The sequence below is a fragment of the Procambarus clarkii genome, chromosome 36, assembly GCF_040958095.1.
Source record: "Procambarus clarkii isolate CNS0578487 chromosome 36, FALCON_Pclarkii_2.0, whole genome shotgun sequence".
Classification (NCBI taxonomy): Eukaryota; Metazoa; Arthropoda; class Malacostraca; order Decapoda; family Cambaridae; genus Procambarus; species Procambarus clarkii.
The window spans coordinates 26,936,773-26,955,351 of record NC_091185.1 but is presented as its reverse complement, the minus strand read 5'-3'; the positions used below and the strand labels follow the sequence as shown (position 1 = coordinate 26,955,351).

Here is an 18,579-nt window from a genome sequence, read left to right as displayed (position 1 = left end):
CGTCAGTTGTATCCTCTGATTTTTGTCTGTAGGGATAACGTTTCTACTGACAATATCTTTCAGGACCCTTTCCTCCGTTTTATGGGCTGTGGAAAAGAAGTTCCTGTAAAATAGTCTAATTGGGGGTATAGGTCATATTTAATAATATATGTCTACAGGAAAGACTGCTACCAAAATATACTAATATTATATATATATATGTATACATATATATATATATATATATATATATATATATATATATATATATATATATATATATATATATATGACAATGTCAGACCACGGAGGAAAAATGAAACAGGAAATTTCCTTAAGTACTTTCGTATATTAAATACATCTTCAGAAGGACCTTCTGAAGATGTATTTAATATACGAAAGTACTTAAGGAAATTTCCTGTTTCATTTTTCCTCCGTGGTCTGACATTGTCACATTCTTAATCACGTGTTTATTTTTCGTGATATACACACACACATATATATATATATATATATATATATATATATATATATATATATATATATATATATATATATATATATATGTATATATATATATGTCGTACCTAGTAGCCAGAACGCACTTCTCAGCCTACTATTCAAGGCCCGATTTGCCTAATAAGCCAAGTTTTCATGAATTAATTGTTTTTCGAGTACCTAACCTACCTAACCTTACCTAACCTAGCTTTTTCTGCTACCTAACCTAACCTAACCTATAAAGATAAATTAGGTTAGGTAGGGTTGGTTAGGTTCGTTCATATATCTACGTTAATTTTAACTCCAATAAAATAAAATTGACCTCATACATAATGAAATGGGTAGCTTTATCATTTCATAAGAAAAAAATTAGAGAAAATATATTAATTCGGGAAAACTTGGCTAAATAGGCAAATAGGGCCTTGCATAGTAGGCCGAGAAGTGCGTTCTGGCTACTAGGTACGACATATATATATATATACATATATATATATATATATATATATATATATATATATATATATATATATATATATATATATATATATATATATATATATATATAAGATGAATAGGAAAACCAGGGATATACTGAACATCTTGTATCAGAATCTTTACTTTAAAAAACATAACGTTTCGAATACTTCTCGTATTCATCATCAGATCTAAAACAAAAAACAGAAATCATAATCAAATAGCTGGTAAACAAAGAACTCATACTGAATATAATTGCCTATCAAAGAAAGGAAAATGCTTAAAAAACAAAACACTTAAGCGCACTTAAAGTGATCAATACAATAAAACTTATTAACTGTCACATATATTAAAAACTAATTTAAAATCCATTAAACTACAAGATGAAATTTATAACTACTAAAACAACCCATTCCATTAAACTTACGTGAAGTGATCAGAAGTGAAACTTGATACCTAACACATAGATATTAAACACTATAACAAATATTTATATAATGACTACAAATCTACAAAAAATGTATGTAAAATTCAAACAGAATAAACGACAATTATAAAGTCCTAACCAAAATCTTATAAAAAACTCAAATAATAGATAAAATTAAATACCAAAAAATGTATTATATATCCTAAATAAAAGATTATATTAATGTACAATGTTAAGACTTGAAATAAGTAAGAAAGGGCAAAGATATGGTAAACTAAACAAAATTAAACTACCAAAATAAACTAAAAATCAAATTACAGGGCCTACTGTGCACTATACAGTGTACAATTGAACAGCTGAAAGGTTGCTATTTAACAGAGGCCGCAGCTCCTTTATATATAAGGATTCCATTACTCTCAAATCTGACTGACCATTCATACAAGTGTCCAGAATTTTAAAATCGGATTCCAGCAGAGAATGATCAAAGTCATAACAATGGTTTCTAATCTCCGAAAATGCTGGTTTAGACAATGGTAATCCAGTCCTAAAAGATAATCCCCGGTGCTCAAGTATCCTAATCTTAAAGTTCCGAATGGAACTCCCGACATATCCAGCATTACAGCTGGAACAATTATACATATATACGACATTTGAGCACAAGGGGGTAGGCACTTTATCTTTAAATTTAAAATAAGAGCCTATGGTATTTGTGTTGACAAAAATAAATCAAAAGTCTACTTGAGGATAACACTGCTGCAACAGTCTCCTCAAACGACTCCTTACAGAAAAGCTAATACTGCCATAAAATGGTAATTTAATATATTTAAGATCCCTTTCCACTGTAGTAATCCTACACGATGGGTGAAACTTCTTATTTAAGAAATTCCTTATAAAAGTATAAACCATATGCACAGGATAACCATTATTTGTTAAAAATTTCACAAGAAAATTAATTTCCTGATCAAAGTTATTCCAATTAGAACATAAAACAAAGGCCCTATTCAGTAGAGTGTTAATAGCATTTTTCTTAAAAATATCAGGAACAAAGGAATTAAAATTTAAACCTAAACCAGTAAAGGTTGGTTTCCTAAAAACATTAGTGTTGAACCCATTAAGGTTATTCACTTTTACATCAAGAAACGACAATGAATTATCAACTTCACACTCTGCAGTAAACCGTATATTACTATGTTGTGCATTAAGATACTCTCTAAATTTCTCAATATGACACTGGTCCCTAAACAAAAAAAAGTGTCATCTACATATCTCCTGTACAAAACTGGTTTAAAGGCCGAAGGACAATTATCAAGCCAATCTATTTCGTGAAAACTCAAAAAAGCATTAGCCAGTGCAGGACCTAAAGGAGACCCCATTGCTCAAATGTCGTATATATGTATAATTGTTCCAGCTGTAATGCTGGATATGTCGGGAGTTCCATTCGGAACTTTAAGATTAGGATACTTGAGCACCGGGGATTATCTTTTAGGACTGGATTACCATTGTCTAAACCAGCATTTTCGGAGATTAGAAACCATTGTTATGAGTTTGATCATTCTCTGCTGGAATCTGATTTTAAAATTCTGGACACTTGTATGAATGGCCAGTCAGATTTGAGAGTAATGGAATCCTTATATATAAAGGAGCTGCGGCCTCTGTTAAATAGCAACCTTTCAGCTGTTCAATTGTACATTGTATAGTGCACAGTAGGCCCTGTAATTTGATTTTTAGTTTATTTTGGTAGTTTAATTTTGTTTAGTTTACCATGTCTTTGCCCTTTCTTACTTATTTCAAGCCTTAACATTGTACATTAATATACTCTTTTATTTAGGATATATAATACATTTTTTGGTATTTAATTTTATTTAATATTTGAGGTTTTTATAAGATTTTGGTTAGTACTTTATAATTGTCGTTTATTCTGTTTGAATTTTACATACATTTTTTGTAGATTTGTAGTCATTATATAAATATTTGTTATAGTGTTTTGTATCTATGTGTTAGGTATCAAGTTTCACTTCTGATCACTTCACGTAAGTTTAATGGAATGGTTTGTTTTAGTAGTTATAAATTTCATCTTGTAGTTTAATGGATTTTAAATTAGTTTTTAATATATGTGACAGTTAATAAGTTTTATTTGTATTGATCACTTTAAGTGCGCTTAAGTGTTTTGTTTTTTAAGCATTTTCCTTTCTTTGATAGGCAATTATATTCAGTATGAGTTCTTTGTTTACCAGCTATTTGATTGTGATTTCTGTTTTTTCTTTTAGATCTGATGATGAATACGAGAAGTATTCGAAACGTTATGTTTTTTAAAGTAAAGATTCTGATACAAGATGTTCAGTATATCCCTGGTTTTCCTATTCATCTTAAAATTAAGATTCCCGAAGGGAACATCGATCATAAATATATATATATATATATATATATATATATATATATATATATATATATATATATATATATATATATATATTTATATATATATATATATTTATATATATATATATATATATATATTTATATATATATATATATATATTTATATATATATATATATATTTATATATATATATATATATATATATATATATATATATATATATATATATATATATATATATATATATATATATATATATATGCGAACAAGCCTGAATGGTCCCCAGGACAATATGTGTGATATATATATATATATATATATATATTATTCACTAGATAGGGAACCCGGCGGCGTCCGAGTCGAGCTCGTGTCCTAGCCCCTCCCACACCCTCTTCCAGATCTCTCCTCTCACACACTCTCCCAGGCCTTCCCCAATCATACTCTCCCTATCTGCCTCCATAAACTTGGTCATCATATCTTTTAACATTCACACTTCCCAGTCACACTCCTTAAATGCCTTTCTCATCGCGCCTCATCACCGTAGCAATTTTCACAGCACACTCCCTTCATCATTCTAAATGACTCCAACCTGCCTGTGGCACTCCCCATAAACAAACTAGTCATCATGCAAAGTTGTGTGAGACTGCCCTAAAGCTTAGAGCTTGCAACCTTCGACAGACAAGTAGACATTCTCTTGTGTTGATAGTTGCTGTATCTGGCAGGTCCTGAATGGACACCCGTGCTGTCCACTAAGCCACCATCGCCTGTGTGTGTGTGTGTGTGTGTGTGTGTGTGAGTGTGTGTACTCACCTAGTTGTGTTTGCGGGGGTTGAGCTCTGGCTCTTTGGTCCCGCCTCTCAACTGTCAATCAACTGGTGTACAGATTCCTGAGCCTACTGGGCTCTATCATATCTACATTTGAAACTGTGTATGGAGTCAGCCTCCACCACATCACTTCCTAGTGCATTCCATTTACTAACTACTCTGACACTGAAAAAGTTCTTTCTAATGTCTCTGTGGCTCATTTGGGTACTCAGCTTCCACCTGTGTCCCCTTGTTCGCGTCCCTGTGTGTGTGTGTGTGTGTGTGTGTGTGTGTGTGTGTGTGTGTGTGTTCTCACCTAGTTGTACTAACCAATTTGTTCTTGCGGGGGTTGAGCTCCGGCTCTTTGGTACCGCCTCTCAACTGTCAATCAACTGGTGTACAGATTCCTGAGCCTACTGGGCTCTATCATATCTACATTTAAAACTGTGTATGGAGTCAGCCTCCACCACATCACTGCCTAATGCATCCCATTTGTTAACTATTTTGACACTGAAAAAAAATTCTTTCTAACGTCTCTGTGGCTTATTTGGGTACTACAGACACATTAGAAAGAATTGGTTCGCAGCCCGTAACAGCTGTCTAACACCGAGGTACTCCCAGGAAGGTAACTCCCAGGTAACTTGCAGGAACTGTGTGTGTACTCACCTAATTGTAGTTACCTAATTGTGCTTGCGGGGGTTGAGCTCTGGCTCTTTGGTCCCGCCTCTCAACCGTCAATCAACAGGTGTACAGGTTCCTGAGCCTATTGGGCTCTATGTGTGTGTGCGTGTGTGTGTGTGTGTGTGTGTGTGTGTGTGTGTGTGTGTGTGTGTGTGTGTGTGTGTGTGTGTGTGTGTGTGTGTTTGAGTCTTGAAAATTTTCATTCGTTGTATGTCATGTTAAACCTAGTCTCTTTCCAAATGCCTTTAATTAAAAAATAAGTTTACAGACCTCCTCTTCAAACATATTACCCATCACACTAGAGCCACACACACATGTGGCTCACACACACACACACACACAGAGACTACGGGAATTAAACCTCACTTCGTTGGAGGACAGAAAAGTTAGGGGGGACATGATCACCACATTCAAGATCCTCAAGGAAATCGACAGGGTTGATAAAGACAGGCTGTTTAACACAAGGGGAACACGCACTAGGGGACACAGGTGGAAACTGAGTGCCCAAATGAGCCACAGAGATATTAGAAAGAACTTTTTTAGTGTCAGAGTGGTTGACAAATGGAATGCATTAGGAAGTGATGTGGTGGAGGCTGACTCCATACACAGTTCCAGTGTAGATATGATAGAGCCCAATATGCTCAGGAACCTGTACACCTGTTGATTGACAGTTGAAAGGCGGGACCAAAGACCCAGAGCTCAACCCCCGCAAGCACAACTAGGTGAGTACAACTAGATAAGTACATCAAAACACACATTAATAATCAAAACATCACAACAACATACCAAAAATGTAACCTTCCCTCCTTCGGACATGCACTTCCTTCAATTAATAGCAATTTCTCAAACAAAACCAACATACCATATTCGCAGCTGCTAATCACACGGTCATTTTTGTCTCGTTCCGGTGCAGATTCCCCAGTGTGTCGTCCGGGGCAGCGGTGGGTGTACGGCATCGCTCGGGAGGAGATGGTCCACGTCTCCTGTGAGGTGGACGCCCATCCCAAGCACGTGAACTTCGCCTGGGTCTTCAACAACACGGCGGAATACACAGACATCCCTGAGAACCACATCACCGAAAACCTCACTCTCAGTATGGTGAGCAACGCTAGTTACCAGGCAAGGCTTCTTGGTGGGGAAGGGCCTTGTCGTGGGGTACCTAGGATGGGGTGGGTGGGGATGACTACGGGTTGTGGTGGGGATGTTACACAGTGAGGGATATGTTGGTGTGTTAAGGAGAAGGAAAGAGGAGAGAGAAAAAGAGAGAGAGAGAGAGAGAGAGAGAGAGAGAGAGAGAGAGAGAGAGAGAGAGAGAGAGAGAGAGAGAGAGAGAGAGAGAGAGTGAGAGAGAGAGAGAGAGAGAGAGAGAGAGAGAGAGAGAGAGAGAAAGTGAGAGAGAGAGAGAGAGTGAGAGAGAGAGAGAGAGAGAGAGAGAGAGAGAGAGAGAGAGAGAGAGAGAGAGAGAGAGAGAGAGAGAGAGAGAGAGAGAGAGAGAGAGAATAAATCACTGTCATGTTAAACAATTTATACTATATATCTGAACCCAAATTAAATTCCTTATTTCAACTCCTTCCTAGCATTTTCTTCTCATGCAATCATGTTAATTTCCTACTTCTCATCTCTAACTTTCCAATCTACCTATAACAGCAATATATAACACATTTAATTTTGTAATAAATATCATCTTTGGGACCGATACATTTATTTTAACCCTCGAGGTCATTGGAAATATGAATGCTTTATTGATGTTGCAGATCTAATTCTTATTAGCATTAGTACTGAAGTATTTAAGTGAAGTGTTGTAGAGGATGAACAGTTAAGTTAAAAGACGCAAACTGAAGCATTTCGGCTGTATGTATGACTTGTGGATATGAGAGGAGAATAGTTGAGTTATCTTGGGTAAAAGAAGATATCATCTTTTCTTGAGATTATCTTGAGAGGATATCGGGGCCTAGCATCCCCGCGGCCCGGTCCTCGACCAGGCCTCCTTTTTGTTACACCCCCCTTTCAGTAAGCAGTCCGTAGCAGCTGTCTAACTCCCAGGTATATACTTACTGCTAGGTGAACAGGCACATCAGGGTGAAAGAAACTTTGCCTATTTGTTTCCGCCTCCGCCGGGGAATTCAAAGCTAGAATTTAAAAATATTTCGTACCACGATACGACCGTCCCTTCTGTGACGCACTCAAAGTCACAAACACTTTTTACTCAGGTGGGTGAGAGTATGAGGAAACTTTCACTCTTGACTCACAACCATTTCGCGGTGGAAAGGGAGTGAAATTCTCAGTATAACTGTCCAAGAACGAGCAATATGGCCAACCCCAGTGGCGTGTGCAATGATGTTTTTGTCTGGACATATTCATTGTCTCGTTAATAACAGGATGACTCAAAATATAGTTAAAGTTCTGAAAATATGATATTTGCCTATTGGGCTTAATAAGTTAAATCAGCACAGTGCAGAATTAAGTTTATCTTCCCGAGGCAAAGCTGAAAAAAAAATATTAATTAAAGGTAGTTTTTCTGTAATTTTTTGACATAATCGGTAGCTTCGCTTTTTGTTGCATTTTTGCTACACCCGGTAGCAAAATTACCTTCACGTGTGTAAATGGACATTGATTGATGTTAGTACTAAATAACAATGTTTATTCTTATTTCTTATTAGCAGACATAATAATATCAGACGATTATAATGCTTTAAGGCATTATAATCATCATATTTAATTTCTTATTTATTATCATGACTGGTGAGTGGAGTCATGATACCCCTTCATTGTCATGACCAGTGAGGTACGTCATTATACCCCTTCATTATCATGACCAGTCAGGTACATCATTATACCCCTTCATTATCATGCCTGGTAAAGGAAATATGACATTATTCCCCCTTCATTACCACGAGCAGTGAAGGAGGTATGTCACCCTCTTATTCTTTTAAAATATTATTTTTTACCATCCTCATTGGCATGACGGTAGTCAAATGGTGGAGGAGCCAAGTAGTGTAAAAATATAACAAAAAAAAAAAGAGTTACCCATTTACTCTGTTATGGCGGCCGGTCTTTTGAAACTATGGGAGGATCGTCTGTTTTATGCTACTATGGGCAAAGTTACCGAGAAAGTAAGATTAATAATTCTAACACGAATTTTCTCAATATTTCTTATGTTTCTTTTCACTGTCGATGGTAATTGAAAAATCAATTCTCCAAAATTCATTTTTATTTCTAGTCTGACGCGACAATTGAACGCGTTTCATAATAACTTATTACATTTTCAAAGACTTTAGTTTACACACACACAACTATAACCTGCAAACACTAAACAGAGTCCTACTATGCTATAATTTAAACGGCTTTCATTTTATATACCTGCATTTGGGTGAGGTGATATGTTACAACAGTTTTGGATGAGGTGAAAACACAAGACAGAACACGAAACATTGGGTATAATATTGGATAAGTTTAAAGGTAAGGATGGAAATAACTACAAAGGGCCTATTGGCCCATATTTCTTGATGCTTCTATATTGGTGCGGAGTCTTGAAGTGGGTAGAATATAGTTGTGCATTGTTTGGCTGTTGATTGCTGGTGTTGACTTCTTGATGTGTAGTGCCTCGCAGATATCAAGCCGCCTGCTATCTCTCTATCTATCGATGATTTCCGTGTTTTTTGTTAAGACTTCTCTGGTGATGGTCTGGTTGCAGGAAGAGATTATATGTTCCTTAATGGAGCCCTGTTGCTTATGCATCGTTAATCGCCTTGAAAGAGATGTTGTTGTCCTGCCTATATACTGAGTTCTTTGAGGCTTACAGTCCCCAAGTGGGCATTTGCAGGCATAGACGACATTGGTCTCTTTTAAAGCGTTCTGTTTTGTGTCTGGAGAGTTTCTCATGAGTAGGTTAGCTGTTTTTTTGGTTTTATAGTAAATCGTCAATTGTATCTTCTGATTTTTGTCTGTAGGGATAACGTTTCTATTAACAATATCTTTCAGGACCCTTTCCTCCGTTTTATGAGTTGTGGAAAAGAAGTTCCTGTAAAATAGTCTAATAGGGGGTATAGGTGTTGTGTTAGTTGTCTCTTCAGAGGTTGCATGGCTTTTCACCTTCCTTCTTATGATGTCGTCAACGAAACCATTGGAGAAGCCGTTGTTGACTAGGACCTGCCTTACCCTACAGAGTTCTTCGTCGACTTGCTTCCATCCTGAGCTGTGGCTGAGAGCACGGGAGACATATGCGTTAACAACACTCCTCTTGTACCTGTCTGGGCAGTCACTGTTGGCATTTAGGCACATTCCTATGTTTGTTTCCTTAGTGTAGACTGAAGTGTGGAAACCTCCGCTCCTTTCCATGACTGTTACATCTAGAAAGGGCAGCTTCCCCTCCTTCTCCATCTCGTAAGTGAAACGCAACACAGAATTCCGCTCAAATGCCTCCTTCAGCTCCTGCAGATGTCTGACCTCAGGTACCTGTGTAAAAATGTCGTCAACATACCTGCAGTATATGGCCGGTTTCAAGTTCATGTCGACTAAGACATGATGGTACCCATGTAGAAGTTCGCAAACAGGACACCTAGGGGAGAACCCATGGCGACCCCATCTACTTGCTTATACATGTGTCCATCCGGGCTCAAGAAGGGTGCCTCTTTAGTACAAGCTTGGAGTAGTTTCCTTAGAATGTTTTATATATATATATATATATATATATATATATATATATATATATATATATATATATATATATATATATAATATATATATAATATATATATATATATATATATATATATATATATATATATATATATATATATATATATACATATAACAGATGTAAGACAGATATAAGACTTGTGTGCTAAACTCATTTACACGCAAAGCCCTTACACAGTGTTCTGACTGCCATAACATTCATAAAGAACTGGCCAGAAGCTTTCAAGTAATAATAACCAAAGGCTACACGAAGAGAAAAGTCAACCCTCATATCAGAAAATATTTAGAAAAGTTATATAACAGAGAACAACACCCGCTACACCCACAGAGAACAACAACTGCTACACCCACAGAGAACAACAACCGCTACACCCACAGAGAACAACAACCGCTACACCCACAGAGAACAACAACTGCTACACCCACAGAGAACAACAACCGCTACACCCACAGAGAACAACAACCGCTACACCCACAGAGAACAACAACTGCTACACCCACAGAGAACAACAACTGCTACACCCACAGAGAACAACAACTGCTACACCCACAGAGAACAACACCCGCTACACCCACAGAGAACAACAACCGCTACACCCACAGAGAACAACAACCGCTACACCCACAGAGAACAACAACCGCTACACCCACAGAGAACAACAACCGCTACACCCACAGAGAACAACAACCGCTACACCCACAGAGAACAACAACCGCTACACCCACAGAGAACAACAACCGCTACACCCACAGAGAACAACACCCGCTACACCCACAGAGAACAACAACCGCTACTCTCACAGAGAACAACACCCGCTACACCCACAGAGAACAACAACAGCTACACCCACAGAGAACAACACCCGCTACACCCACAGAGAACAACACCCGCTACACCCACAGAGAACAACACCCGCTACACCCACAGAGAACAACACCCGCTACACCCACAGAGAACAACAACCGCTACACCCACAAACCCCTTCCTCAAAGCTTTATTTCAATTCCACTTTGAGCTCACAGCATAAAACAGAAGAAGGAATAATAAAAATACATAATTGTATTATTTACAACTCAAAAATGACTGCTGATTTAATACCTAAGAACAGCCCCAAATATAGAGTAAAACCCTCTTTATAGAGCAAGCGTTGTAAACCAATTTACACTTCCCAATGAAGGATGTCACCTTCGATCTAGTTCTATTGGAATGACCACCACAAAAAATATACAGTAAAACCCTCTTTATAGAGCAAACGTTGTAAACCAATTTACATTTCCCAATGAAGGATGTCATTGGGAAATGACATCCTTCATTAGGATGTCAAATGTTTTCGAGAAGACTGACCTCCCATACATATAATGCCATTGAATATGACCGAAAGGGTAAGATTAATAATTCTAACATGAATCTTCTCAATATTTCTTGCGTTTTTTTTCACTGTCAAGTGTAACTGAAAAATTAACTCTCAAAAATAGATTTTTTACATTTTTATTTTTGGTCTGACGCCTAAGCGCATTTCACAGGGGCGTCTTACATTTTCAAAGACTGGTTTACACATATCATATATCATGCTTATATTGGTTTTGGGTGAGGTGACACAACCCGAATCAATGGGTATAAATTGGACATGAAAACAGAAGAATGAAGTAACTATAGAAGGCCTTTTGGCCCATATTTTCTCTTGCTGCTTCTATGTTCGTTCGGGGTCTTGAGGTGGGTAAAATATAGTTATGCGTTAATTGGCTGTTGATTGCTGGTGTTGACTTTTTGATGTGTAGGGCTTCGCTGATGTTGAGTCTCCTGCTATCGCTGTATCTATCGATGATTTCTGTGTTGCTTAATTTCTGATTTCTCTGATGATGGTCTGGTTGTGAGAAGAGAATATATGTTCCTTGATGGAGCCCTGTTGTTTGTGCATTGTTAATCGCCTGGAAAGAGACGTTGTTGTCTTGCCTGTATACGGAGATCTTTGGGGCTGACAGTCCCCAAGTGGGCATATGATGGCATAGACGACGTTGATTTCCTTTAAGGCATTCTGCTTGGTATCTGCAGAGTTTTTCATGAGTAGATTTGCCGTTTTTATGGTTTTATAATAAATTGTCATTGTATTTTCTAGTTTTTGTCTGTAGGGATAACGTTCCTATCAACAATATCTTTCAGGACCCTTTCCTCTGTTTTATGAGCCGTCGAAAAGAAGTTCCTGTAAAATAGTCTAACAGGAGATACAGGTGTTGTGTTGGTTGACTCTTCAGAGGTTGCATGGCGTTTTACCTTTCTATTTATGATGTCTTCAACGAAACCTTCTTTAACGGTTTATATATATATATATATATATATATATATATATATATATATATATATATATATATATATATATATATATATATATATATATATATATATATATATATATATGTCGTACCTAGTAGCCAGAACGCACTTCTCAGCCTAATATGCAAGGCCCAATTTGCCTAAAAAGCCAAGTTTTCACGAATTAATTGTTTTTCGACTACCTAACCTACCTAACCTAACCTAACCTAACTTTTTCAGCTACCTAACCTAACCTAACATATAAAGATAGGGTAGGTTAGGTTAGGTAGGGTTGGTTAGGTTCGGTCATATACCTACGTTAATTTTACATCCAAGAAAACAAAATTGACCTCATACATAATGAAATGGGTAGCTTTATCATTTCATAAGAAAAAAATTCGAGAAAATATATTAATTCAGGAAAACTTGGCTTATTAGGCAAATCGGGCCTAGAATAGTAGACTGAGAAGTGCGTTCTGACTACTAGGTACGACATATATATATATATATATATATATATATATATATATATATATATATATATATATATATATATATATATATATATATATATATATATATATATATATAATCAATAAACGTGACTAAAAATTGACTACCTGTTCCTCAGCTATGAAAAAGAAAATAAACGACAAAGATATAAGCACTTGAACAAGAACAATAAGTAGGTGTTGAGTTCTTATATTATTCTTGTTCATGTATTTTTTTTTTGTTATTCTTGTTCTTCTCTCGTGGTGCTCTCTCTCATTTCTGGGGATCGTTGCCAGGTACACTCGTTCGTTTGCCTTCCCCACTCACCCCCTGGGCCGTGCCTTCTGCTCGTTAAGCAGACAACAGTTGACTGTTCATGCTAGCCTCTACCTCGGAGGAAAGCGTATTTGCTTGAAGGGGCTCGGCGTTCTATTAGACAGGCGCCAGGTAATATTCCCTGGAAATGTGCATTTATTTCATCCAAAAAACGCCAGTGAATTATTTACGAAACTGTTGATTATATATTATATTAAAAATATTATATTTTGCAACACGCAAGAGAGAGAGAGAGAAGGCGTTTTATGTACAGCGAGCGTGATTGCGATGCTTCGTTTACCACGGAACTGACACGCTATGAGAGGAAGTTGATTCGCGAGGCAAAGCGTACCAGGAAAATTAAGAAGGAGGTTTCTGGTGGTTTGTGGTGTTCCGGAGAATTGAGAGGAAGAACTAGTAAGAGGTGTTCCGTAACGCAAGGTGCATGTGGCACCTTAGGAATGGGAGTCAATGTATTCCATGTTTAGCGGAACAGGGACTTGAGGAACAGGGACTTGAGAAACAAGGACTTGAGGAACAAGGGACTAGGGATTGTTCTCGTGATGTGTGCTATGACAAGGAACTAACAGATAGATGTTCCTTGCGCCACATCACCATACAATAGAGCGAGACACACACATGTATCATTAACGGGCTGTTCATGCCCGTGCCACCTCTTGGGTGGCTTAATCGTCATCAATCACATATAACATGTCACTTCTGCTCAATATCCACCATGATGTGTAACTCTTTACTCTGACTCAGCTCCAAAAACGAACAGGTTCAGTCATAGTGAGTCTTGAAATACGAGTAAGTGAAAGAAATTCCTGATTTCAACGCTTCGCCAGCCAGTACGATATGTTTATTTATCTACTTACACATGTTATATAATGAAGAAAGTGAGTCTTAGAATAGGCTAACAGGGGCACTGTTATAAATTAATTATTGTAGGTGGAATGTCTTAGCTGAGATAGGAAGTAACCTTTTCATGAAAGGTAATAAATTATAACTCCTCTGGTTCTGAGAAAGCTTTATGGACTATGCCAAACAAATATGAATTAACGAGAAAGATCGTAAGCTGTGTTGTAGATCAGCGCCTCTCTTAATGCACCCTGAACCATTCATTTGCATAGACATGTATTGCTGCTCTTTGTCATCCTGCAAAATAAATTTTTAAAGCTAGTCTTCCCAATAGTTTTCTGAGACATTTGGGGAAACTTTGCGAATACGAGCATAAATCTTGGCTTTATAGCCCTTTTTGTCTTGCCTCGGAGGCCAGACAAACAAGTGGGAGTGTAAATTGTCCAAATATTTTATGATATCAGCTAAAATGGAATTTATTATTTATTAGTGGAAGATATCTCATTGTGACGTATGGGATAGAGTGAACCTTCTTTATGATTGATTAAAAATATATATTTTTGCAATATCTAGAAAACGCAATAAGTGTATAATGAATGGCGACCCAACAGCTCACCAGCAAGGGAAGAAACGACGACGTTTCGGTCCGTTCTGGACCATTACTGAGTCGTGTAACAATGGTAACACGAATAGATAATGGTCTTTATGTAACCTAATGTAACCTTTGGGTTACATTAACCGTTCCCTAATCAGGGGAAACCCTGTATATGCTTCAGTAGAAGCCTCAGGGACCCCTAGAGGATTCATTTGAATCCCAGGAGGCAATGCTTTTGACCATATCGTGTAGCAGTGGTTTAGAGCGTTTGCCTGGGAGTACCCAGTATGTAGGTTCGAATCCTCCTCAGGGCTCCTACTGATTTTTCTCATTCATACTTTTCGTTAATGGGATTTCTTTGGCAATAATTTATTTATTTTAATTATTATAATTAGTATCATTATTAGTATTATTTTAACGTTGAGATGTAAGTCTGGTCCTGATCACACACTCAGACCTTGACAAAGCACTCAGGAGAGTGCGACACACTTGGTGTAAATTTCTTAGGTAAATTTCACAAAAGCACAAGTGTGGTTTTTATCCTATGTTATTATGTCTGTGAAAAGATATTCCCATTACTAATTATTATATATATTGTTATTATTATTAGTAATAGTAGTTGTAGAAGTATTTTTATTATTACGACTATAACTACAATAATTTTTTCTGAGTTTTATTACTGTTAATAAATATTATTACTAATAATATTAATATTATTAACAATAATAATAATATTATTATTATTATTATTGAGAAACTTACATAAATTATAATAATCTTACAAAAATAAATAATAATATCAATAATAATAATACTAATAATAATAATAATACGAATAATAATAATATTATTATTATTATTAGTATTATTATTATTATTATTGATACTGATATTATTATTTATTTTTGTAAGATTATTATAATTTATGTAAGTTTCTCAGTTACTGCAAGCAAGAACTGCACTTTTCTATGCAAATACATACACAAGGTGAATAATGTAGTTTGTATATCGCATATTTTGATAAGGAGAAGAAATAGACGACGACGTTTCGGTCCGTCCTGGACCCAATCGACTTAAGAATGGTCCAGGACGGACCGAAACGTCGTCGTCCCTTCACCTTCTAGTGTGTGGTCTGGTCAGACTACTTCAGCCATGTTATTCTGACTCATCGCCTGCACGAGAAGAAATAGTTCTTGACATTTGTCGCATGTTACTCTGTTACATATATATATATATATATATATATATATATATATATATATATATATATATATATATATATATATATATATATTTAGTTCCTCCGTGAGATAACCTTCACATGGGTTTCTCTGGGACTGCAATAACTTGCAACCATCGCTTGCAAGATAGTTTTTAGTGTTTCAGTGATGTTGCTTTTTATCTTTTTTCCCCCTCTGGACAAGGTCAGTGTGCAATCATCTGTACTGGCATCAAAAAATATTATTATTAATATTTAATGTGTTCGTAGTTATATTTGCTTATCATTCTTCCTCTTTAATTTTTCGTGGGTAATATCAGAAAACTGGATTGAACTTAATACGTCTTAACTACTCTTAGGTGAGCTATCTCAATCACTTGGGGTGGACGGTAGAGCGACAGTCTCGCTTCATGCAGGTCGGCGTTCAATCCCCGACCGTCCAAGTGGTTAGGCACCATTCCTTCCCTCCCGTCCCGTCCCAAATCCTTATCCAGACCTTACGACATGTGATATGCAGTCGTAATGGCTTGGAGCTTCCCTTACCAACATCCTTACTCGTACTCCTGCGGGAACTCCTTGTTATTGAAAAAATACAGTTGGAATGCTGTGACCTTGAGCGATGTTGAGCGATGTTTAGCGATAAGAGAAGTTGCATTATTTTTTACAAAATTCGCTTTTAATTCATGGGATTTTCTCATTTGTATTTATATTGAAATATATAAAGGAGAGATTAGCAGAATCGGCTCGAATTTGATTTGTTGTTATAACGAAGGTTTGGCGTGTCAAGTGACTTAAGTGATTTGTTGTTGGAAACATTAATTAAAATTTTATAAAACTAAATATTTATTTGTTTTTTAATTATAATGGAATAATATTACTAGGATTTTATATCTTGTACATAAATACCTTAAGAATATGTCATGAAAAAGTAATAAAATATGTGCTTTTAAAATAGAACAATATGTATTATTACACACAGAAATCACAATTGCGTGATGTATCATATGAACAAATCCATAAGGGCCGTGACGAGGATTCGAACCTACGTCCGAGAGCATCCCAGACGCTGCCTTAATCGACTGAGCTACGACATGGTAAAAGAATTGCAACCAGAAGTTCTATTGAACTTACTTGGATCCTGCAGCCTCTCCGAGACACAAACCAGGGTTTTACACAACTCCCCCATGTACTCGAGCTATGTCAATAGCTCGTTCTACCTCTTCGCCCTTACTTCATTTCACACAGAAATCACAATAGTGTGATGCATCAAATGAACAATTCCACAAAGGCCGTGTCGAGGATTCGAACCTACGTCCGAGAGCATCCCAGATGCTGCCTTAATCGACTGAGCTATGACTTGAACCTGAGCTATGACTCTATGAACCAGAAGTTCTGAACCAGATCCAAGTACTTAACTTACTTTGATATCGGAGAGGCTGCAGGATCCAAGTAAGTTCAGGAGAACTTCTGGTTGCAATTCTTTTACCATGTCGTAGCTCAGTCGATTAAGGCAGCGTCTGGGATGCTCTCGGACGTAGGTTCGAATCCTCGTCACGGCCCTTGGGATTTGTTCAAAATATATATTATGCTTCGCATGCAATAATAATTCAATATTTGTGTCCAGATAAGTTACGTTTTAAGAGAGAGTAATAAAACCCGACTCGTTAGAGAGAAATGAATCCCTGGATAGAACAGTGAACCAGATTTGGCAGTTAATTAGTCAAAGCCCCCAATATGCAAGATAGTTTTTCAATTAATTTGGTTGGCATTTTTTAATTGTTTACCATATGTTCTCTGCCCTCGTCCATGAGTTTTCAGGAATAACGAGGGATGATTAATACAGAGCGCTGACGCTAGAGCGGTTGTGGGGCTCGCGGGATGAAAATTTTCACTCCATTTTTGGGGGATTTATATACACTGAGGGATTATTTTAGTTGCTGTCAGTGTTCTGAACTTAAATACACTTTCTGGCTGGTAAGTAAACTCTGGTGCTGGACTTGATAACTTGAGTTCAGAAGTCTACAGACGCTTCTGTAACTTCGACTGTATTTTATATTTTCCGTTGATTGGCCAGCTTAAGGTGGACGGTAGAGCGACGGTCTCGCTTCATGCAGGTCGGCGTTCAATCCCCGACCGTCCATATGGATGGGCACCATTATTTATTCCCCCCTTTTCCATCCTTATCAGAATAAACCTTATCCTGTCCCCTTCCAAGTGCTATATAGTCGTAACGGCTTGGCGCTTTCCTCTGAAAATTCCCTCCATCGTTAATGAAAGCCTTTCATTGCTGCTCCAGACAATCTTGTCTAGTATTTGGGAAAATAAAATATTGCTGAAAATGCCACTATTAACTTTAAATACTCTTCTTATACAAATAAACATTTGATCTGAAAGGATCAAAGTTTAAACTTATAAGATCACATGAAAACAGATATTTATCAAGTGATGTACACATTTTCTCGGTGTATTTACACTTAAAGAGTTTTCTTCAGTCTTGGAATAGGTTTAAAAGTAGAGGGAGGAAAGGGCATTATCAGGGGAAAACGTCAAGCCATTTCGACTATATAGTACTGGAAGGGGTCAGGATAAGGATTTGGGATGGGACGGGGGAACGAAATGTTCCCAACCACTTATGGACGGCCGGGGATTGAACGCCGACCTGCATGAAACGAGACCGTCGCTCTAACCGTCCAGCCCAAGCTGTTGGGCGTACAAAACTAGAGTATACTTGTTAGCTGGTCAAAAGCTATTGTGTCTGCTTTACCTACTTATAGACAGCTGTCACCAAGCAGCCACAGCTCCTGGGCCCTAAGCCTCGCAAGGTTAAATAAGAACTTTCTCGCGA

At 37.0% G+C, this 18,579-nt stretch overlaps 1 protein-coding gene across 1 annotated transcript in view; it reads left to right on the top strand.

Moving 5' to 3' along the window:
• The window catches only part of LOC123756241 (uncharacterized), a 579,026-nt gene that overhangs the window by 471,041 nt on the left and 89,406 nt on the right, over nt 1-18,579 (top strand). The window contains exon 8 of the mRNA XM_069336707.1: nt 6,157-6,341. Within this exon, the coding sequence (XP_069192808.1) occupies nt 6,157-6,341 (185 nt within the window). The remainder of the gene's footprint in view (nt 1-6,156; nt 6,342-18,579) is intronic.